The following is a 24848-nucleotide window of genomic DNA, read 5'->3' on the forward strand; positions in this document are numbered from 1 at the left end:
TCTTCCCTGCTGCTATTGGATAGCTCGATCTGCCAAGGAACTCACTCTTCCTATGTATCTTGCTCCAACCCCATCAACCTCCTCTTATAATCTCTAGTTGGCTCACCAATGACCATGATTAAATCCCCATCAAAGGTTAAGATCATCTCTAAGTCGATCCATGTGAGTTTCTAGAGAATTCTCACCTTTCTCAATCAATTGTTGTTAATCATTTTCCCTAAGTTAGACTTAGCAAAATTTTAATCACTGATTAATTAACTTAATTGAGCTGCTTCTAGGTGGATTTTCCAAAAACGATATCTAGGTTCTAGAGTCATAGTGTTTCATAGTCTCTCTAACCAAAATCGAGATTAGAACACCATCTGATGCTACAAAAACTAGCACTCCCTCTTAGCGAGGAAAGTGTTCATCCAATCTCCATAACATCCTCCATACACACTGCAGATGATTGACAATTGTAACAATCTGCCACTACCCACCAAGCTATTGTGCAACTCTTATTCATTTGCCAAATTGTAGTCGAACCAAACTTGCATCTTCATTGTTGTTGACACTGCACTGTACACCCTGTACGGTTGCCAACTTTGCATTGTGCTGCAAGTAATCTCATGTTGTTGCTGCTGCAACTACTGTAACTGAGAATTGAATCTTTGAATCAACTTTGTCTATGGACTACAACGATCTCATGAATCACTAGCTGCTACCAGTCTCTGCATTGTCCAGTGAGTCTGTTTACACTGCCACCGCATTGTGCTCCTTGGCATCTGACTTCAACTAGTATTGCAACTATCCCTCAAGAACTAACTGTGTCATCTGACACTAATCAATTTGCTACTAATAACTACGGGCCCCTATAGCAAGGGTATTGATCTAGGAGGAAACACATGCCCGATGTTAGACATTTGTCCGATGCTCAAAAATTGTATGATGCTACCCTTAAGAGATCCTGCCCAGCTCTGCACAACTTTGGAGTCTAGAGCTCAATGTCTCCCCACCTCTCTCCTGAAGGTATAGCTGCATAGAGACCGAAATCTTCCTCCAACCTAGAGTACAACTGGTCAATCTCAGCAGTGTGAAAATTCTATCACTGCAACAATTGATTTATTTTACCTACTTATTTCCCGATAAGTTATTTATGAAAATCCTTCAATAAACATTAAAATAAATGCTGATGCAGATATCACATCATAATACAGAAACAAACACATGCACAAGAATTAACACAACGACACAAACATTTTGGACAATCAGTCCCTAGAAAAACACAATGTGGGAAAACCGGTGCAGCAAGGGAGGATTTTATTATTCAACAATTCTTCAATACAACTAGGTGCCAAACTGGCTTACCCAACGGACAGAAAATTCTTCAGCACTCCCCCCAGTCTCAGCGTCAACCTGGCTAAACTCTGCATAGCTCCCAGACCCTCTGCGTCAGCCCCTGCCTCTTTGTGTCACCCACGCAGGCCCTCCAGTGACTACACAGTTTGCAGCCTCTACGTCTACCTCTCCAACCTTTGTGTTGTTCCCCTGGTGCTGTTCCCGACTCTCTGTTCTGTACTTGCTGCCTCCTGCTGCTCTCCAGACCACTAGTTCGAATTCCTCAGCTAACCCCGCTGCAGAAATCTAACTGACTGGTCTCCCTCAATGTGTTCTCCAACTGACTCTCAAGCCTCTTCTTATACCTTTCTTGTTGATCCTTCAATGGCCAAGATTAAATCTTTAATCAATGGCTAAGATTAGATTTGGCTTGATCCATGACTTTCAGAACCTTCTAACCCAGTTTTATATTAATACCCATTAATATTTTATTTTTCCTAAGTTTAGACTTAGGAACTCCATTAAAAATATTAATTATTTTAATATCTCCCAAACCGGTTAGAATTTGCTCAAACCATTTATGGGTCTTGGAGATCTCATGTGCTTTAGCCTCTCCACCAATTTTCTTGGCTAGAGCACATTCGATGCTACGCCAAATCAACACTCCCTCTTAGCGAGGACTGTGCTCTAGTAGTACTCCACACTGAGCATTACTCTGATCATACGACATCAGTACCTGTGTTGATGCTAAGCCTCCCTACCCAACATCCTCTACACTATTGCATCCTGTACTGGTGCCCATGGCTTTATCACTGCCATTGCTACATCTATACTACAGCTCCCTTTGCATCTGTGTTGCTGCTGGTCCATCTTCCCAACATTGCAACTCTCTCTGCATATGTGTTGCTGCTGGTCCTTCTTTCCAACACTACATCTGCACTACAAACTCCTCAACATGTTGCATCGTGCGACTGCACTGCAACATCATACCCATTTCTGCTACTGAAATGGATTCTTTATCATCCCCATCTTCTCCCTGAAATAATCAAACTCGGTTCTTCTAAGGGCCTTGGTAAGGATGTCTACCACCTGTTCTCCTGTAGGAGTGTAACTCAACTATACAGCTCCTCGTTGGACACAGTCTCTGACAAAGTGACACTTGATATCAATATGCTTTGACCGATCGTGAAACACTGGATTCTCAACGAGCTTGATGCAACTCTAATTATCACACATGATCCTGGTCGCCTCCATCTTTCTTCTTAATAGGTTCACAAACAGTTTTCTAAGCCATGTGGCCTCGCATGAAGCTGTGTTTGCTGCCGTATATTCTGCCTCAGCTGAGCTCAGAGCCATGGATTTTTGTTTCCTACTGCACCAGTTGGTCATTCCTGATCCAATGTTGAAACAGTACCCAGAGGTACTTTTCCGATCCACTGAACTTCATGCCCAATTTGCATCAGTAAACCCACTCAACCTAATATCCTTACCCCTGGTGTACAAGAGTCCATAATCGATTGTTCTCTGTAAATACTTGAGAATATGTTTGGCTGCTTCCCAGTGCACCCTCTTCGGCTCCACCATGAACTGACTAAGGGTGTTGACAGCATAGCAAATGTCTGGCCTGGTATTGACCAGGTACATCAGGGACCCTATGAGCTGCCTATATAGGGTGGGATCAACATCTTTGTCTTTTGATGCATCAATCTTCTTCCAATTAGTTATCATTGGAGTAGCCATGGTTCTACAGTTGTTCATCTTGAATCTCTTCAAGATTTTTGTAGCATATCTCCCTTGCACAAGGAAGATGTCCCCCTTTTGATGCCAAACTTCCAGCCCCAAGAAATAATGCATTCGTCCCAAATCCTTCATGTCGAACTCTGTGGCTAGATTCTTCTTGCAGTGCCCTATGAGCCTAGATGATCCAGTCAAGAAGAGATCATCCACATATAATACTAAGATTAGAAGCTCATTATTTACAACCAGATAGTAGAGATTTGGATCTGTGTCACTCTTGACAAATCCCATTTTCTACAAGTAGCCATCGATTCGCCCATACCACACTCTAAGTGCCTGTTTCAGCCCATACAAGGCTTTCTTCAATCTGCATACATGAGAATTCTTCTCATGTGTCTCAAAGCCCTCTGTTTGTTCAATGTATACCTCTTCTTCTATCACACCTGAGAATATGTTTGGTTGTTGCCCAGTGCGCCCTCTTCGGCTCCACCATGAACTGACTGAGGGTGTTGACAGCGTAGCAAATGTCTGGCCTGGTATTGACTAGATACGTCAGGGACCATATGAGCTGCCTATAGAGGGTGGGGTCAACATCTTTGTCTTCTGATGCATCAATCTTCTTCCAGTTAGTTATCATTGGAGTAGCCATGGTTCCATAATTGTTCATCCTGAATCTCTTCAGGATTTTTGTAGCATATCTCCCTTGCCCAAGGAAGATCTCCCCCTTTTGCTGCCAAACTTCCAACCCCAGGAAAAAATGCATTAGTCCCAAATCCTTCATGTCGAACTCTATGGCTAGATTCTTCTTGCAATCCCCTATGAGCCTGGATGATCTTGTCAAGAAAAGATCATCCACATATAATACGAAGATTAGAGGCTCATTCTTTACAACCAGATAGTAGAGATTTGGATCTGTGTCACTCTTGACAAATCCCATTTTCTACAAGTAGCCATCGATTCGCCCATACCATGCTCTAGGTGCCTGTTTCAGCCCATACAAGGCTTTCTTCAATCTGCATACATGAGACTTCTTCTTATGTGTCTCAAAGCCCTCTAGTTGTTCAATGTATACCTCTTCTTCTATCACATTGTTTAGAAATGTCGTTTTGTCATCCACCTGATGAATCTCCCACCCCATCTGTGCTGCAAGAGATATCAAGGTTCTAATAGATGTATACCTGGCTACCGACGCAAAGGTTTCTCCGTAGTCAATTCCTTCCTTCTAAGCATACCCCTTAGCGACAAACCTGGCTTTGTATTTCTCAACACTGTCGTCTGCAGCGTATTTGATCTTGTAGATCCATCTCGAACCTACCACTGAACTGTCTCGAGGCCTTGGCACTACCTCCCAGACATTGTTCACCCTTATGGAGTTGTACTCCTCTACCATCGCATCCAACCAAACCTGATGTTGAGTTTCCTCCTGAAAACTGGCAAGCTCCCCATCCTGAGCTACTAATGCCTGATATCTATCTGGTTGTTTTTGCTCCCTCTTATTTTCCTTGGCATGCCAATGAAGTCCTGTGCATCTCGCAGAATCTGATGAAGTTCCCTGCTCATTCTTCCTCTGCCAACAGGTGCTTTTGTAGGCTCCTCCTCATCCTATGATTCTTCCCGATCCGAGGAAGAATTCTTTTCTTTCGTTGGTTGAAGAGGTTTGACCAACAATTCCTCTTTTTTATTTCTCCTCGGAAGGCATTTCTCGAGATTTTGTGAAAGCCCTGTCTTCCATGAACTTCACATCTCGTTGAACTACTACCTTCTTGCTCCCTGGAAGATAGATTTTGTATGCCTTAGCGTTCTCGCTATATCCCACTAGATATCCTTTCTTTGCAGTTTGATCTAGCTTCTTCCTCTTTTCCTCGGGTATGCGGCAATATGCTAATCTCCCAAATATCCTGAAATGACCGACTTCAGGCGTTTTCCCTGTGAAGACTTTCTCTGGAGTAATCTTGCCCAATGCCCGATGAGGAGTTCTATTCTGAACATAGACTGTTGTGTTGCATGCTTCTGCCCACAGGAATCTTCCATATCCTGATCATACATCATGGCCCTAACTGCTTCTACAATAGTCCGGTTCTTTCTTTCTACTACTCCATTCTGCTCCGGATAGTACGGAGATGTCCACTCTCTTTTGATGCCCTCCTTAGCGCAAAAATCAGTGAAGTCCTTATCGACATACTCTCCACCATTATCTGCGCACAAAACTTTTATTTTCTTCCTAGTCAAATTCTCCACCAGAGCCTTGAACTCTTTGAATCGACAAAAAACCTCGTCCTTGGTTTTCAGAAAATAAATCCAAGTTTTCCTTGAATGGTCATCAATGAAGGTAAGGAAGTACTCGGCACCACTAAGAGCTTTAGTGGACATGGGTTCGCAGATATCTGAGCGTATCAATCCTAGTACACTCTTGGCCCTATTTTTACTTCTAGGAAATGCTACCTTGGTATACTTTCCTAGAGCACATCCTCTACATAGATCATCTCGTTCCGTACTAAGATTTAGAACTCTTGTTACAGTGTTCCTCAGAATTCTCAGAGCCCCATGGTGCAAATGTCCCATTCTTTTGTGCCATAGTACGTTCAAATCCTTGTCTGATGACTGCCTATTAGTGCCATTGGTGATTTTAGTTGTAGTTTGTAGTATGTACAACCTATTACTTTTGATCCCTGTTGTCGCGCAGATTGGCACGACAACGCTCGGACCGGGGGCTGTCACTCTGATCCCCGATCCCTCCATTTGAGCCTGTCTCTCGTGGCTAAGGGGGGTAGACCATGTGAGATGATGTGACCAACTATCGACCAGTTGGTTGGGAGACACGAGACACGATGTAAAAAGCACGCGATGATTTGGTTAATTTAGCAGACCAGTGCCTTGTGGAGTTAATGTTTAAATGATTACTTTTTAAATGATATAGAAACATGGACCATGAATAGCAACCATCTATCATCAGCTAAATCATATGACCAAAACGATACCCGGCAATTGAAAATTTGAAAAAGATGAATGCTTTTAATCACCACGAGAATCATAAACCATTAACCAGATATCAATTTCGCATCTCGGCTTGAAAAACTTTAGATCTCAGCAATAAAGATATAACGTGAAAGCAACTGAAATCTGGCAAAATAATTTTCCAAAAATTTTAATATATTTTTTTTTTTTTATTTTTTTTTTTTTTTTTAAATCTTTTTTCAAAAATTTTTTATTATTTTTTTTTTATTTTTATTTTTTATTTTTCAGTATTATGGAAATTTAAAAAATCCTAAAAAGGGTTAAAATTCTAAAACTAAATTCTAATCAAAAAATAAAACTAAAAATATATTTTTTTCATTTTTTATTTTTTATTTAAAAAATCAAAAATAAAACAAAACTTAAAGTCTAAAATTAAAATCTAAAATAATTAAAATCTAAAACTATAAACATAAAATCTAAAGACTAAATACTAAAATCTAAACTAATAGAAATCAAAACATTTTATTTTTTATTTTTTGTAAAATTTAAATCTATTCTAAATGAAACGATTTACAAAAAAAAACTAAAACCTTAAAAAATCTAACACATAAATCTACAACCTAAAAATTAAAATCTATTTTAAATTATAAATTAAAACTATACAAATTATGAACCTAAACTAAAGCTAAAACATAAAAACGAATTACGCATAGCTATGAATCGAAAGCGAATTCAAAAGAGAAACTTAACTGTGACGCGGAAAACCTCAGAACGCATCAAAGCACTGGTCACTAGTATGGCGTGGAAACCCTAATCCGCACGCATAACTCACGGCGAGACCCCAGGCAGAAAGAGAAAATGACACCACAGTCACGCTGCCTATTACGCATGGATATGCATCATTAAAATTTCAGTTCACCTGGTGTTTGATGCAGCGCGTGAATGCATTTTATGCCATTGATAGCTGTGGCGAGTTTCTTGCAATCAGCTTGTGAATCGAATATGCACAGTCGACGGCAGAAGAGGGCAGCTATACTCTGAACGTTTATGCATTGAACGATTGCTGAACCGGGTCCAAGGGAGATTTCCTCCAGCGGCAGCTACAGGCCATGGTTCTTAGATTTTACACTCACGATACCACTGATCCGCAGACTATTACGTGGAAGCTGAAGATGCCAGGATTTTGCAAATAAATATTTCAGAACAGCATTTGGAGTGGTTTTCGCTGGGGATGGGCAGTCTGAACACTTTTTGTCTTTCTTGCTCAGAAACCCACATTCAGCAGTTTCGTTTGGTGGCAGATGGGGATGATTCCTTGTGCATACGCAGAAAGGACCCTCCTCTACTTCTGTTGGTGGCAGGAAGCTATTTGAAAATACCTCTGGAGAGACCCTGTTCCTGTAAATGCAAAGAGACAAAACCCTATAGAAAACTGTGTAAAACAAAAAATTAAAAAAAAAAAAGAAAACTAGATCAGAAAAATTAAAACCCTATGACAGCTTAATAATTTACAGATTTTTGGCCCCTGAAATAGCCAGATTCAGCAGATAAGAGCAGAAATACTTTCAGAATATCAGAGATTTTGAACTTCACTGTGAACAGAAAGAAAAATCTCTCAATGTAAAACACGAAATAAAACTTAAAAGATTAACCCAGGGCACAATCAGCTGGGCTCTGCACAGAAAAGCCTGTGGGAGTCGGCTGGTTCAGCCTAGAACTTCCCCAAACGCCCACCTGTACCTTTTACCTAAAGATCTCCTGCACACCTCAAGCAAACATCAGTAAAGAGGGCAAGAAATGCTGCTAGATTTCAAGGAATAATGGAGATACCTGCCATTATTCCAGAAACCCTACAACATTCAAACCCTAGCACATGAGCAAGATACCTGTACTCACAATACTCTGAAAACCAACTATTATTAACTGCTGAAAACTGAAATATGCAAAAAAAAACAATCATCTCACAGCAATTCCGGAGAGTAACACCAGCCAGTTTTGAACCCCAAAGTCTTTTTATTAACCAGAAAATCAGATTACAAGAGAGCTTTTTCAGTACAGACTCACAGATCAGATGATTTGAAATGACCCACTAAGACCCTATATAAAGGAAATGATCCTAAGTTCTAACAGCTAGTTCAGTGATCCATGTAGAAATGATCTCGACCGTTGATGATGATCAAGACATCTCTTGATCTCATCCGTCGATTTATTAACTTAAAATATTATTATTTTATTAGTTAGGGTTTTTGCTTCATTTTTTAATTTTTTATTATTTTTTATTATTTTATTATTTTTATTCATTTTTTAATTTTTTAATTCATTTAAAATGGATCACTGAACTAAGCTTTCGGAAACATCCCCTAGGACCTAGGACTTAGGACTCATGAGGGGATTTACAACATTTTCAACCCTCAAGACACATTTCATCATGATTTTTACAATTTACATCTCAAAGGGATGAACCCACTTAACACAGACCCTCATAGAACACCCAGTTCTGCGACACAACTATAATCTAGCAGATTAACATATAAGACTCTCCTAAAGTTCTGATGACGAAATCCATCCCGGCTTTGGGGTCAAGTTTGAAGGAAAACTCTGTCGATCCGTGGATCGGTGAGACGAAAAACCTCCCGGGACGCAGATCATCATTAGAAAGTTAGGTCCACCTAGGCAAATTTACATACATGACTCTGATCTGCTTAGATTATTTACAACTTATACATGCAGACTGGGTTTACAACAAAAATGATCAAGCTGCTGATGATGGCAGGATGGCACGGACATGTTGTTCAGGTGCTGCTTCTTTCTGTAAAGAAAAACGGGATGCACTGCATGGGTAGTTGACCAGTAGAGGTCAACATCTGGCTCCACTTGGGGACACGTTGCTGCTTGCAGGAATGTGAGAATCCAGAATCTGCATCCATACAACACAAAAATAAGTAGCGTCCATCCCTAAAAATCAGCATATACATTAAGCACAGGAAAGATAAAAGCTCTTCATTTATTAACTATCTAATAACATGAAAAGTAAATCTATTCCTAAAACAGAAATGAAATGCTGAAAAGACAAGGAGTAGAGTTAGAAATACAATACAAAAAATGCCTCACGGCATAAGATGTGTTCAATATAGTGCATACTGAGCATTTGCCTGCTTTCAGGCAAATCTGTCGGCTGCTTGTCGGATGTGCCATGTCCAATTTTGCATATGGTAGGACTCCTTCCTATCCGAAAATCAAGCTGCTCACGGCCGTCTGATGCATCAAATCTTCGTCTAATCTTCTTCCTCTTGCGCTTCTTCTTTCTGGCAGGATGAATTACTGATGATCTGGAACTTTCTGTTTCGAAACTATCAGATGAAGTGTGTAAGATATGCATGCTAAGTCCTTTTGTGTCTTGCATCTGATTTTTATCGTTTTTAGGCTTATCTGGATCACCTTCAATTATCCACCTAATGACCTCCTCATAGTAAGATGGAACTTGTTGCGGCAAATGAGAAGGCTCCTGGTTTCTCTTATCATCTGACCATTGTTGAATCTTTTGAACTTGTATTCTAATGGCATCCATCTGACTAGAGCATTCATCCCTTATAGCACTGATTTGCATGGCATGGTGTTCTTGCATGTGTTTTATTACTTTATCATTCTTTTCCTCTATGTTCATCAAGCAATGCTGCATGAAATTTATTTCTTCTTTATGATTCGCTTGCATGTCAGCCAACTGATTGTTATGATTGAATGTCATAGAGTCAATTTCCCTATCATGATCAGTTTTCATGGTCACCATATTTTCCTCTAAGACTGACATCTTGTTTTGCATGCTTCTAATTTCTGTTTCATACTTAATTTTCATGGCCTCAATTTCCTTAGCATGCTGATTTTGCGTGACCTCCAACTCCCTATTACGTTTTTCCAGGTGGGTGCCTAAAGTTTTAACATCATTGATAAGACTAGCTTGATTGCTTTCCATGTTTCTTACCAGCATCATTAGATCTTGTATAATTTGCTTTTGTTCTTCCCTTTCACTATTATTTGTCCCTGATTTTTCACTATCATGAACTTGATCTACAATATTTCCGGTGGATGACACATTCTGATCCTGAAAACTTTCTTCAACAGCTTGACCTTTAATATGATTACTTTCTTCTTTTTGCACAGTTTTAGAGGTAGAAGGCAAGCTGTTTGGACTAACATATCTATCTTTAAAAGCATCGAGAATGTCTTGTAAAGAAGTGAAAAAATCATTAGGAAAATTATTAAACCAATTCAAGGCATCACCCTCTAAAGAATAGACAAATAGACGCATCTTGAAGTCTTCATGATTATATTGAGGAAATCTACAATATAAGATCTTTACACAAGTAAACATGTTTAAATGATGTTTAACAGCGACCGGATCATCACCCGAGAACTTAAGTAATTTAGAAATTGCCTCTTTCGGAAGATCATGGAGATTACTAGTAAAATGACATGGCTTACATGAATAATCCATGATGAACAGTAAGGGATCAAATGGATGATAGAAAGAGATTTCTGCTCAAGAAAATTAAGAGATGAGAGAAGTGGAGTCGCCACCTGAACAATAAATCTGATTCTAGGATCCAAAAAGTAACCACAAGCAGATATGAGGAAAGCTTCTTGTCTAGGAAAAAATGAGAAAGTGGAGTCGCCACCCAAACAGGAAACAAACCCAAGAGGCGCTGCTGCTATATGATGAAAAGATGCCAAAATATTGAATCTGCCAGCTCGACTGAGAGATGAGAAAGATGAGAAGATGAATGATTGTCGTTTGAAACACCGAGAACAAAGTATCCCCGGCAACGGCGCCAAAAATGTTGTCGCGCAGATTGGCACGACAATGCTTGGACCGGGGGCTGTCACTCTGATCCCCGATCCCTCCGTTTGAGCCTATCTCCCGCGGCTAAGGGGGGTAGACCCTGTGAGATGATGTGACCAACTGTCGACCAGTTGGTTGAGAGACACGAGACACGATGTAAAAAGCACGCGATGATTTGGTTAATTTAGCAGACCAGTGCCTTGTGGAGTCAATGTTTAAATGATTACTTTTTAAATGATATAGAAACATGGACCATGAATAGCAACCATCTATCATCAGCTAAATCATATGACCAAAACGATACCCGGCAACTGAAAATTTGAAAAAGATGAATGCTTTTAATCACCACGAGAATCATAAACCATTAACCAGATATCAATTTCGCATCTCGGCTTGAAAAACTTTAGATCTCAGCAATAAAGATATAACGTGAAAGCAACTGAAATCTGGCAAAATAATTTTCCAAAAATTTTAATATATTTTTTTTTTTAATATTTTTTTTTTTTTAAATCTTTTTTCAAAATTTTTTTATTATTTTTTTTTATTTTTATTTTTTATTTTTCAGTATTATGGAAATTTAAAAATCCTAAAAAGGGTTAAAATTCTAAAACTAAATTCTAATCAAAAAATAAAACTAAAAATATATTTTTTTCATTTTTTATTTTTTATTGAAAAAATCAAAAATAAAACAAAACTTCAAGTCTAAAATTAAAATCTAAAATAATTAAAATCTAAAACTATAAACATAAAATCTAAAGACTAAATACTAAAATCTAAACTAATAGAAATCAAAACATTTTATTTTTTATTTTTTGTAAAATTTAAATCTATTCTAAATGAAACGATTTACAAAAAAAAACTAAAACCTTAAAAAATCTAACACATAAATCTACAACCTAAAAATTAAAATCTATTTTAAATTATAAATTAAAACTATACAAATTATGAACCTAAACTAAAGCTAAAACATAAAAACGAATTACGCATAGCTATGAATCGAAAGCGAATTCAAAAGAGAAACTTAACTGTGACGCGGAAAACCTCAGAACGCATCAAAGCACTGGTCACTAGTATGGCGTGGAAACCCTAATCCGCACGCATAACTCACGGCGAGACCCCAGGCAGAAAGAGAAAATGACACCACAGTCACGCTGCCTATTACGCATGGATATGCATCATTAAAATTTCAGTTCACCTGGTGTTTGATGCAGCGCGTGAATGCATTTTATGCCATTGATAGCTGTGGCGAGTTTCTTGCAATCAGCTTGTGAATCGAATATGCACAGTCGACGGCGGAAGAGGGCAGCTATACTCTGAACGTTTATGCATTGAACGATTGCTGAACCGGGTCCAAGGGAGATTTCCTCCAGCGGCAGCTACAGGCCATGGTTCTTAGATTTTACACTCACGATACCACTGATCCGCAGACTATTACGTGGAAGCTGAAGATGCCAGGATTTTGCAAATAAATATTTCAGAACAGCATTTGGAGTGGTTTTCGCTGGGGATGGGCAGTCTGAAAACTTTTTGTCTTTCTTGCTCAGAAACCCACATTCAGCAGTTTCGTTTGGTGGCAGATGGGGATGATTCCTTGTGCATACGTAGAAAGGACCCTCCTCTACTTCTGTTGGTGGCAGGAAGCTATTTGAAAATACCTCTGGAGAGACCCTGTTCCTGTAAATGCAAAGAGACAAAACCCTATAGAAAACTGTGTAAAACAAAAAATTAAAAAAAAAAAAGAAAACTAGATCAGAAAAATTAAAACCCTATGACAGCTTAATAATTTACAGATTTTTGGCCCCTGAAATAGCCAGATTCAGCAGATAAGAGCAGAAATACTTTCAAAATATCAGAGATTTTGAACTTCACTGTGAACAGAAAGAAAAATCTCTCAATGTAAAACACGAAATAAAACTTAAAAGATTAACCCAGGGCACAATCAGCTGGGCTCTGCACAGAAGAGCCTGTGGGAGTCCGCTGGTTCAGCCTAGAACTTCCCCAAACGCCCACCTGTACCTTTTACCTAAAGATCTCCTGCACACCTCAAGCAAACATCAGTAAAGAGGGCAAGAAATGCTGCTAGATTTCAAGGAATAATGGAGATACCTGCCATTATTCCAGAAACCCTACAACATTCAAACCCTAGCACGTGAGCAAGATACCTGTACTCACAATACTCTGAAAACCAGCTATTATTAACTGCTGAAAACTGAAATATGCAAAAAAAAACAATCATCTCACAGCAATTCCGGAGAGTAACACCAGCCAGTTTTGAACCCCAAAGTCTTTTTATTAACCAGAAAATCAGATTAGAGCTTTTTCAGTACAGAACAGATCAGATGATTTGAAATGACCCACTAAGACCCTATATAAAGGAAATGATCCTAAGTTCTAACAGCTAGTTCAGTGATCCATGTAGAAATGATCTCGACCGTTGATGATGATCAAGACATCTCTTGATCTCATCCGTCGATTTATTAACTTAAAATATTATTATTTTATTAGTTAGGGTTTTTGCTTCATTTTTTAATTTTTTATTATTTTTTATTATTTTATTATTTTTATTCATTTTTTAATTTTTTAATTCATTTAAAATGGATCACTGAACTAAGCTTTCGGAAACATCCCCTAGGACCTAGGACTTAGGACTCATGAGGGGATTTACAACATTTTCAACCCTCAAGACACATTTCATCATGATTTTTACAATTTACATCTCAAAGGGATGAACCCACTTAACACAGACCCTCATAGAACACCCAGTTCTGCGACACAACTATAATCTAGCAGATTAACATATAAGACTCTCCTAAAGTTCTGATGACGAAATCCATCCCGGCTTTGGGGTCAGGTTTGAAGGAAAACTCTGCCGATCCGTGGATCGGTGAGACGAAAAACCTCCTGGGACGCAGATCATCATTAGAAAGTTAGGTCCACCTAGGCAACTTTACATACATGACTCTGATCTGCTTAGATTATTTACAACTTATACATGCAAACTGGGTTTACAACAAAAATGATCAAGCTGCTGATGATGGCAGGATGGCACGGACATGCTGTTCAGGTGCTGCTTCTTTCTGTAAAGAAAAACGGGATGCACTGCATGGGTAGTTGACCAGTGGAGGTCAACAATCCCGATCTGCACTTTCTTTTTCCAGCTTGGGTGTTTGACATATACTTTCTCCTTGATGAAGAAAACGTCATAGCCTTTGCCTTGAAGTTGCGACATGGAAAGTAAGTTCATCCCTAATCTTGGTACATGCAACACATTGGTAGCAAGAAACGCTCTCCCATTTCTGTTTGAGGCTTTGGGGTCAGGTTTGAAGGAAAACTCTGCCGATCCGTGGATCGGTGAGACGAAAAACCTCCCGGGACGCAGATCATCATTAGAAAGTTAGGTCCACCTAGGCAACTTTACATACATGACTCTGATTTGCTTAGATTATTTACAACTTATACATGCAGACTGGGTTTACAACAAAAATGATCAAGCTGCTGATGATGGCAGGATGGCACGGACATGCTGTTCAGGTGCTGCTTCTTTCTGTAAAGAAAAACGGGATGCACTGCATGGGTAGTTGACCAGTAGAGGTCAACAATCCCGATCTGCACTTTCTTTTTCCAGCTTGGGTGTTTGACATATACTTTCTCCTTGATGAAGAAAACGTCATAGCCTTTGCCTTGAAGTTGCGACACGGAAAGTAAGTTCATCCCTAATCTTGGTACATGCAACACATTGGTAGCAAGAAACGCTCTCCCATTTCTGTTTGAAAAACTATGGTACCCCTCCCTACTAGAGTACATTTTTCCTTGTTCCCCATGGTTTTCTAAAAGTTCATCTTCTCCTCCCGATAATCTGAGAAACATTCCCGAATCCCTGTCATATGGCAAGAGGCCCCACTGTCTATATACCATATCTCTAATGATCTATGTTGCATGAGTTTCTGGAACGTGGGAACGTTGGGAACTTGGGTGCAGGTGTCAGGAACGGCTAGAGGTTTCCCCAAGATTTACAGGAAACGGCTAATCATGAACAGTGATATTATATAATAATATATATATAATAATCAAAATTAATATTAAATCAAAATATTCAAATATTAAAATCAATTTAAATATATAATCTCTCTTATAAATAAATATATTCTCTAGGTGTCTCTCTTCCTGAGTCTCTCCTTTTATATATATAAAATATTAAAATGTCAAGTTCATTATCAGTTCTCTAACACATGACCAGTATTTGAAACAATCTGCCTTAAAAATACAAAGGAACAATTTTACCTATGTTTCTCTAGTTATTCTTATGAGAAAAAGTAAAGCGACTCTAATGGTTAAGCATTGACTGCCACATACAATATGCACACAATCTTCTGCGATACATATACATAAACGAAAAAATAAATACTCATCAGCATGACATCCCAGATATCACCCTTACATTGAGGTGTCACACGCTTCCTTAACCCATCAAGAGATTGCTCCAGTTTCTCAATTAAGGATATCGGTGTTAAGGATGTCTTTGGCCTTTCTTCCTATGAAGGTTTCAACAAAGCCTCATGTTTTGTGGGCAGTTCAACATATTTGTCTACATATTTTGTATTCCCCAACCCCAGGGAACACGAGAACTCCAAAAAAAAATAGTCTTCAGAGCTCCCAGAACTTTGCCAAGCTCCCATTGTAGCTCCCACAGAAAAGGGAACGTTCCCATACAGTTCCAAAGCTTCTGGGAGCACAGGAACCACTGGAACGGGTTTCCCACCTCTAGGGAGCGATTCTCGTGTGACAGAGCTAATGATGCTGAGCAATGTAGGGTTGCTAGCTAGCTAATTGCCCAAATCAAGAGAAAAAAATTCTCCCATGAGGTTACACACATTTTGTTGGGTAATAGTAACAACCTAGAAATATGATAAAGTATATTAACGTCCACAACTGACCAAAGTAGCTCTCTCATGGGGAGGGGTTAAGGATCAGAGGCAACAATGGGGGATAACAATTGCCCCATGGGGTGTCCAAATATGTTAAAATTGGCAACTAGGGCCAAAATCCATGTGGGTCTACTTATTCATGGCGGCTGATATTTTTCTTGGATTCCTCTTGTCAAGAGGTGTAGGAATGATCTAAAGATCATCCGATTCCGATAAGTATTCATGGAGATATGAATTTATTTGTGTTATGGGACAATTCGTCAAGGTCGACCAACGACCAAATTGCCCCCTCTCATCCTCAACGTAGCACTATAAATAAAGGTGACTTTCAACTCATTTCACACACCTCTTGTGATCTCTTCCTCTCCACTTGTCTTTGGGTTTTGGTGGGAGGAGAGATCTTAAGATGATACGCTGCCCTAGAGGAAGCCCTAGACCCTAACGTTGTCATGGAGGAGACACAGCTTCTTATACATTGTCAAGGAGAATCCCTAGACGTGGAGCTGAAAGGGTTTTCTAAGGAGACCTACGTTGCCCTAAATTACAGTCCATAAAGCCAGCCTTAACGCTTGTATGGAGAAGCCACTTGATGCCCTAATACGTTGTCTAATACGCAGCAAGAAGGGCACTTAACACAATCATGAACACAGCTAAAGGGAGATCCACAAAAACCCTAACCACAGTCCTCTATACACAGTTAATCATAAGGCATAACGCAGACCCCAATACAACGCAACAAGAAGAGGGACTTCGCTATCCTTAACACAATCATGGAAGGAGGTTAAACGCGGGCCTTATCTACTAGCCTTATTCCACTCATGCGCTAAAAAGAACACAACTCTAACGTTGCCCTAAATGCAGTCATGGAATCACAACAAGGATTGGGAAAAAAAGCAGGTCTATGACTAACATCTAGACGCTGATTTAAGAGGGTCATATTATGCCCTAGGTGCAGAGAATAGGAGGGCCTATGACGGTATAATGGAGGCCTAAAAGACAGGCCCTAATGCTGTGTAAGAAGGCTCAATGCAAGCTTCAATAAGGACACCTATGCACAGTCCTAAGGAAAGTCATACACGTTGTTACAGTCTCGGTATATACTATAGACTTGGGTATAGAATCTCGATGACCAGGTCCAGTCATAGAAGGAGCTTAGACAGCATGGATTTGACAGTGGTGCAGCCTTAAGGATAAGTTATTCAAGGGTCAAGATATTTGGGTGTTGTGTGTAAACCTATCTTGTTGTTGAGCTAGGCCACAGGCCATAGCCAGCAACATAGAACTTTAAGGGTTGCACTAATCAATGGCAGTGTTGGAACCTATCTTGGATCACTGCAGTCTTTTAGTTGTTGACTGTATCAAGGACTAACTTTAATACAACATGGTGTAGGTGACATCAATGATGTTGAGAACAAATCAGTGATATTTGGGTGCAACTTGGAGACGATGAAGTACAACATGATGGATGCAGCATGATGGGCATGGTAGTGAGGTGCAGCATGATGATGAGGTGTAGCATGATGATGAGGTGCAGCATAATGATGAGATGCAACATAGTGAGGTGCAGCATGGTGATGGAGTCACCTTGGAGGATCAGTGAGTTCAAATCAGCTACCTCATGTGTCATCTTCTTAGCTCTTATTTTGATAAGTCAAAATGTTGACTTCTGATGTATATGTACTATCTCTCTCTCTATGTTGAACTATTGAAGAGCATAAGAAGAATTGATCAAGGGTTCCCCACATTGGGGTTTGTCCTTGGCTGGCACCACGTCTTGAGTCCTCTTATATTAGCTTGTTTTATGTGATTTATGTTTATGTTCTATCTGCATTTTACTATCATGCTAAATGTGATTGCTAATCTGGAATTGATATTGAGCTAATATGGAAACTTGAAGTAAATTTGCTCTCAGCATAGAACATACCTAAAATTAACAAAATAGGACTTCAAAGTCCTAGAAGTAATAATACAATGAAAAAGTGTCTAGAGCATCTCTCAAGGATGAAAATTGCAGCTTCACCCTATTCCTCCGCCGACTACAATAGCGAATTTTCCAAACGCCACTCCAACCGCAATTGTCCCCAAACCTACAAGTATAGAACAACAAATTGTCTGTATCTTTTCTTTCGTAGACCACCATTGTAACCATTGATGTTCCCATTGCTTTTCCTGCTACCAGTGGCCACTCCAATCGTTGACATAGTCGTACACTAAATACTGCCACTAGTCGTTGACCCGATCGTTCGAATCTAATGTCGTCGAATCATAGCCTCACTGTCGTCGGTCTCATTATCGACTTGTGTTGTTCTCACTTGTGATTCTGTTGCCCAATCCGTCTTCTACCCTGTTGCCCACCCTACCAATTGCACAATAGCCACGAAGGACGTGACTATCTTGGTGGAATAGGTTACCACTATTCACTACCAACCACTGCAACCATTCAAATCGAATTCAAGATAGTATACGTTCTTTCAAAATGGAGTCAAAAAGTTAAAAATAAGTTTAATTTAAGTCAAAGTTATTATAAAAACCTTTAATTCATTAAATAAAAAAAAGGAAAAAAAAAAAGTGAAGATGTCTCATTTTTAAAAGAGTGGATTATTTAAAAAAAGATAGAAGGGAGTTTTGAACATTAAAGGTAAAAAGAAGGAGTATTTAGAGTTTTTAGATTGGTAAATTTAATATTAAAACACCAAAGTAAGGAAGTATCAATCCAAAAAAAAAGGGCAATAAAACTAAACTCAAATTCAATTCAAAAGTTCCAATCAAAGTTATAAAGGGGATTTTAAATGCAAGGTGTGCTCCATAAATATGTCAACATTTTGGACAGAATGTCATTTTTGTAAAATGGAATTTATCTTTCCGTCCCTATGTAAAAATCAAAAACACGCTTGTCCAACAAAAACATGGTTGGACAAATATTTCTTATGGAAGAATGTCAATGTAATGTACAGAGGCAAATCAAAGGATTAGAATACAAACTCACAAAACTTCAACATAAAAACGAAGTATTAGAAAAGAAACATAAAGATTTCGAAGATATGTTTTACAACGAGTCAAAAAAAAAGGACGAGGAAATTTTGCATCTAAGGGACCATAGTTAAAAATTACTTGCAAAGGTCAATAAATCCAAAGCTACAAAGAAACAATTACAAGAAAAGGAATGTCTTGAGAAGAAATTCAACAAACATTTATTGGAGATGGAAGAAGAAAATTTGCACTTAAAAAAGCCTTAATCAAAATTTATTAAAACAAATCAAAGATTTGAAAAATGCAAAGCTTTAGCATCAAAATGAAGTTAAAACAGAAGTTGAAGAACTTTCACGTTTAAAAAATCATAATAAAAATGATAAGAAATCATTGAAAAACAAATTTGAAGAACTTATCGCAAAAGAAAAATCAAAATCTTCAGACGTAACAGTCCAAGTTGAAGAAAATAGAACAAACACAGATCCCATTAATCTCACAGTTCAGACAAATCCAAACCCAATTGAAGTCAATACGTACTAATAGGTTGCAGTCCAAATGACAGAAAATTCAAGTGAAGATCCTATTAACCAAGCGACTTTTGTTGCTGAAGGAAATCAAGTACCTCAAGTAAACCAAGAGATCACCACAATCAGGTTAAGGGAAAATCAGATCACAAGAACTGCTTATTGACACCCAAACCATAAAAGCAGACATATTAACCAGTTTTCATATCGCATATCCACCAGACCAGAAACAACTAACCGATGTTCCCAAGAATATCAATGTCAGCACAATTTAATCTTATAAAAATTCATCCAATGTATCCAGAAACTGCAAGATTCCCTAAAAGATTGATTTAGGATGGTCAAACCCCTTCTCAGTTCAACAATTTTGTTTATCACTCAAAGGATCCTACCATCTTGTATCATTGAAGATGACAACCCGAAGAATTCAAAAAAATGTGAATAGATTATAAGACAAAGAAATAGATGACATGCCTTATCAGCAATAAGATTTGAAGACAGTTTTCTGAAGAGGTAAGCAATGTTATAAATATAAAAGATTAATAATTAATAATAATAATGATTAGTATAAGGAAGAAGCATGTCTCTAAGGACATGACCATTCATGAAGGGACACCTGCCTGGGTATATAAGTGGGCCCACATTTGTAATCATATATCATATCTCATATCATCTCTCTTGTACATTCAACATTTCTATATATAATTATTACTTGTCCTATCATGGATATCTATATATTTCAGATATTCTGAATATTCCCTGTGTATAAGAACCTTGTTCGTTACACTATTTCAAACATGACATTCTTGTAAAAGTCCTACTATAACAGGTTTCAAATGCACATATTCACAAAGATAGGCACAGACCTCTGCCATGACAGTGTCAATACATTGTTGAAGCCCTCTCAAAGCAGCACTCTCAGCACTTGACATTGCCGATGACATTTCTTCACAGCATGCAGCATGAGCACCATCAACAGGTAATAACAATCTTGAAATAGTGTTCCCAAAATGCTTCATACACAAGAAATATCAAATTAGTGAATTGTCATTGCAATATTTTCAAACTGAATAAGAAGCAACTCAAGTTATTAAACCTTTTGAGAGTATAGTTAAAAAAAGGCATAACCTACTTGCTGGACCATAGCAACATTGCTGGTGGCACGTTGAACTGCAACCATGAACGACCTAAAACTTGTTTCACCTGCTGCTGCAGCAGCCTCTGCCTAGATAGGGTTAAAAATGTAAATAATTCAGATTATACTTCAAATAAATGATAATTCATTATGATTCAACTAAAGAGTTTCTTCGTATATGGAGTACAAAAAGAACATTATAACATGAATACTTCTCAATTTTTCCTCCATTACATTAACTAAAATTTTCAAAAAAACATAATAAACAATTCTCTAGGACACTGTTATAAAAATAGTCCTGAACCTTATAGGCTTGAATTTTTAGACAATCATTATTAATATGACAACCCTCTATAATTTAGTGTTATCTTAAATGGTTGACTAAAGTGAAAAAAGGAATTCTGTCTTTTACTTGTGTGCCCTAGCCATTAAACCCCCAAAACTAACATGAAAGAAAGAACAAAAGTGACAAATTGAACTTGGTAGGAACATACATATTCAAATTAGCCACAGAAAGAATTGCACATATAACCTATTATTTTCTAACAAAATTCTTCAAAAGAAATGCTCAAAGCCATGTAGCTCCAGGGCACCACTAAAGAAATGCATCAGAATAGACCAATTAACATGCCAAACTCATCACCTACCGCAGAAGCAGCAGCTGCAGCCACTCTTCTGCTGACACTTGAACCAATAACAAACCGCTCTCTTAAAGCTGCAGCATCATTCAGAGCTTCTCTGGTCCTTTCCAACCCTTCTGTGGTATACTGGCTGACCTGCAAAGCTACACTCTGTAATTCCCTCCGTTTTTTGTGACTACATATAATTCCTCAATTCCACATCCTGGTAAGTTAGCATTGAATATTACAAAGTAATTCCAGCAGAACATCCATGAATATTTGAGAAATTCAGATATTGTACTTACTTGATCCAGCAGGCATGTGAAGACTGCTTTCACATTATTTGCCAGAGCAGCAGGCTGTACCAGTGCATTCCAAACAGTATTCATAAAAAACTCGAATCATGTAAAGTTATTGAAAAGTGAATAAAATATACAAGACCTCAGTGAAGTTGTCTCTATATTATATGGTATGTGCCTTTAAGAATTATACTATTGATAAGACGCCCATCACAAACATTGAAAAAATGACATTATAAATAATTGAAAAATGTTATTGCAAGTCTACTACTTGAACTTTCATTATGGGTTTTCATACATGTTGACGACATGGTAGAAAATGCTATATAGCTGCAATAAAATATAATGCTGATTGTAATTGTATTTGTACAGGTACATCCATCTGGTTAAGGGAAATGACTAAATATCAATATGACTACACAATGATTAGTTCACTCGAGGTGTATTGAGGGATGATGCAAGCAATTCACGAGTCTTTCATAGATTATAAAAGTGATATCTCTGCAGAAGAGTACAGACAGGTTTCTCTAGTTTGTCTCAATGATGTGATTTGTTGCTTTTACAAATCCATTCACATTATTGTTTTCACTTTCTCTTTGTGAGATATAAAGAAGTTTGTAGTTCCTTTTTCACTGAGGTGTCTTCATGCATAAGACTATACTTCACACTCGAGATATAAAGAAGTTTGTAGTTCCTTTTTCACTGAGGTGTCTTCATGCATAAGACTATACTACAAACTTTGAAATCATCGTATGCAAGGAAACATTAGCTAAAGTGTCAAATCAATTTTGGCATTCATGTCAATGAAAATAAAGTACCAAGATGACAGAAAGAGGCTGGTAGTGCTGGAAATTACATCAAGTAGAATAGAGTCTATACCAAAGGACAAATATAGGTTTTTCTGATTTAAACATACAGCAATAAAATGCAAATATGGAGTACAATTAATTGACCAAAACTGAAAACCTATGTTCCATGATTGTAAATGAACAAAAGCACTATGTACCTGTAGAAATCTATATGGGTACATATATAACACATTAAACAAATTTAGAGAGAATCCAGCCTAAACATATGGTGATTGCTGAGCAACAAATGCACATGTGCAGTTCAATTGCTGAGCAAAATTGAAAATCTGTATTGTATTATTCTAAATGAACAAAAGGACTATGCATTTGTAGGATTTTATATGGGTGGTGAGCAAAAAAGTTCTCATAAACAATATTAATAGATGTCAATAAATTAACTATGACACTACAAGTACATGAATGGGAGCACAAGGTAGGCTACCCGGAACACATACCGCTCTCTGAAGTTTCCATCCCTCATTACATCATCATATCACAGCCTAGAATGCAGCAAGTATATCAATGGAAGCACAAGGTAGGCTACCCAATTCATATATACCACTCTCTCAATCTATCATCCCTCATTACATCATTATATCACATCCTAGATTGTTATGGCGGTTTAAGCACCTAAACTCTAGCCATAACATACAAATGTTATAATGGTCACATCTCAATAACCACTACCATAAAGTTAGATTATATAAAAGACACATTAGCTATTTAGGTCTTTATCTGCTTTAAATAGTACCAACTATAGGAGCTTCTTTTGCGGTCCCACTTTGCATCTAAACCGATTGACTTTAGTTCCATTGACTTACTTATTGTGGTCATTTTTCAGACATTAATAAAATTATTGCATCTTGTCTTATATACATCCCACTTAAATGAGAGCTTCAAATGTTCTCAACAACAGCTAAACATCAAAAGTTGCTTGTCTCTAGGACATTTTTATCATCATTGTCTTTGTCACTAACTGTGTTAGTGGATCTCCCTCAGAACTCAATGCCATAACCAGGCAGTTGCAAACTCCTCTCCCCACAGCATGGTTGAAGCCCAACGAGCACCATGCAAGACAAATTTTCCTCAATTTCTCTCTGCCATCAACCATCCATGGTATTGAGAATTCAATAGGGCAATGTATATGTCAATTCTCTTAACTTGATAACTATTTGTGTTACCTTTTTACTTATTAGCTTTGATCTTTATTATTCCAATGTGCAATACATTAAACATTCACCAAAAAAATAAGAACAGTGACACAATATTAGGCTGCAAGCCAAGGCCAAAACCCCTCCTGTTGAGGGGAAAACCCTAAAATCTCTTCTTAATTCTTATCTTTCAGATCTTTCAATTGACGAATACCATGACCTAAACTCAGACAATTAACCTCCAAGATCAAGGCTTCCTCAACCTCCAGCTGCAATATCATCGACCTCCCAGTAAATCCGAAATTTTGCTGCCCAGCAACTGCTGCAACTATTGCTTCCTCTCTAGGAGACTTCGATCTCCCTGTAGCTGCTCTTCCCTTCACTTCGCATGCCTTGATATGGATTCTAGGGCTAGTAGGAAGCCCTAAGAGACCTTCGCTTGCCTTCTTGAACTTCTTGCTTCAAATCGAACTTTAGACTTCCCCAGCACAAAAACCCTAACTTTGCATTCCCAAAAGAATGTAGAGAGACCCAAACACTTTGACTTTCTTCGTCCTTCTGTTGCTTCCTCTTTCACATGAGAGATGAATGAGTGAATGGTCAAATGGAGGACTAGTTCCTCTTATATATAGGCTTCTTCAAGGGTGGACATTGCTCTTCATGTAGGCCGACTTGACAGCTCTTAGGCCGACTTGATCTTGGAGGTATTTTTGACATTTTTCAAGACAAAAAAAAAAAAAGAAAAATTCTTTTACAATTTACAATGTGCCCATAGGGTCTTTCATATATGACAATGACTCTTGTACCTAGGACAAACCCTAGAAGCACTTTAATGAGTGCTTGATCTATAAAATAAATTCCTTGGGCAAGAAACCCAAGCTTGATAATAATAAAAATAATTTCTTTTTCATTTTATACATACAAGAGTACATTTCATAATAATGAAGACCGAAACTAGTTACACTTTCTTCAACACTCCCTCTTAACTAGGGAGGTGTTCATAAGAGGTACATGGCTATTGGCAATCTAAAGAGATCTCGTAAGAAGAGTCGGATTGGTAACCCATATATCTAGCATCATAATAACCAGCATTGTCACGTAGCAAGGCCTTGACTAACAGCTCTATCTCTCCACAAGATCAGAGCACAATGTTGGCGAGACCAATGATGTATAGACACCAACATCTTTGTCTCTCCAAGGTACATACTCCAGCAAGGTGTTCACAAAGTATGCCCTCCTGTTGGACTATTCTTATCTTGGGTAGCTAATCCTCAAAAGCATATCGGTCCACGACTACTCTTATCTTGAATGCCCTACCACATTCTCAAAGAGTATCGAATGCCAAATGGTTACCCAATCCTCCATTCTTTCTTCCCAAGTGAAGACAAGAATATTGTGTCTATCTCTCTCTCTCAATTAGGGAGAACAAATCCACCAAACCAATATCGTCCCTTAAGTATACAAGCTTCTTGTTTGCAAGTGATTTTGTCAATATGTCAACTACCTGCTCATCAATGGAGACATATCGTA

The 24848-nt window shown here is 38.2% G+C and overlaps 1 protein-coding gene across 2 annotated transcripts in view; it reads right to left on the reverse strand.

The window, feature by feature from the left end:
- The window catches only part of SEC10 (exocyst complex component sec10), a 320447-nt gene that overhangs the window by 60663 nt on the left and 234936 nt on the right, over nt 1-24848 (reverse strand). For both annotated transcript variants that reach the window (XM_089459095.1, XM_089459096.1), the window contains exons 16-19: nt 21326-21379; nt 21048-21176; nt 20398-20490; nt 20132-20278 (exon numbers count right to left, since the gene is read on the reverse strand). In XM_089459095.1, the coding sequence (XP_089315221.1) occupies nt 20132-20278; nt 20398-20490; nt 21048-21176; nt 21326-21379 (423 nt within the window). The remainder of the gene's footprint in view (nt 1-20131; nt 20279-20397; nt 20491-21047; nt 21177-21325; nt 21380-24848) is intronic.

This window comes from Pinus tabuliformis, chromosome 7, assembly GCF_031772625.1.
Source record: "Pinus tabuliformis cultivar Carrire ecotype Pingquan chromosome 7, CPIR1, whole genome shotgun sequence".
Lineage (NCBI taxonomy): Eukaryota > Viridiplantae > Streptophyta > Pinopsida > Pinales > Pinaceae > Pinus > Pinus tabuliformis.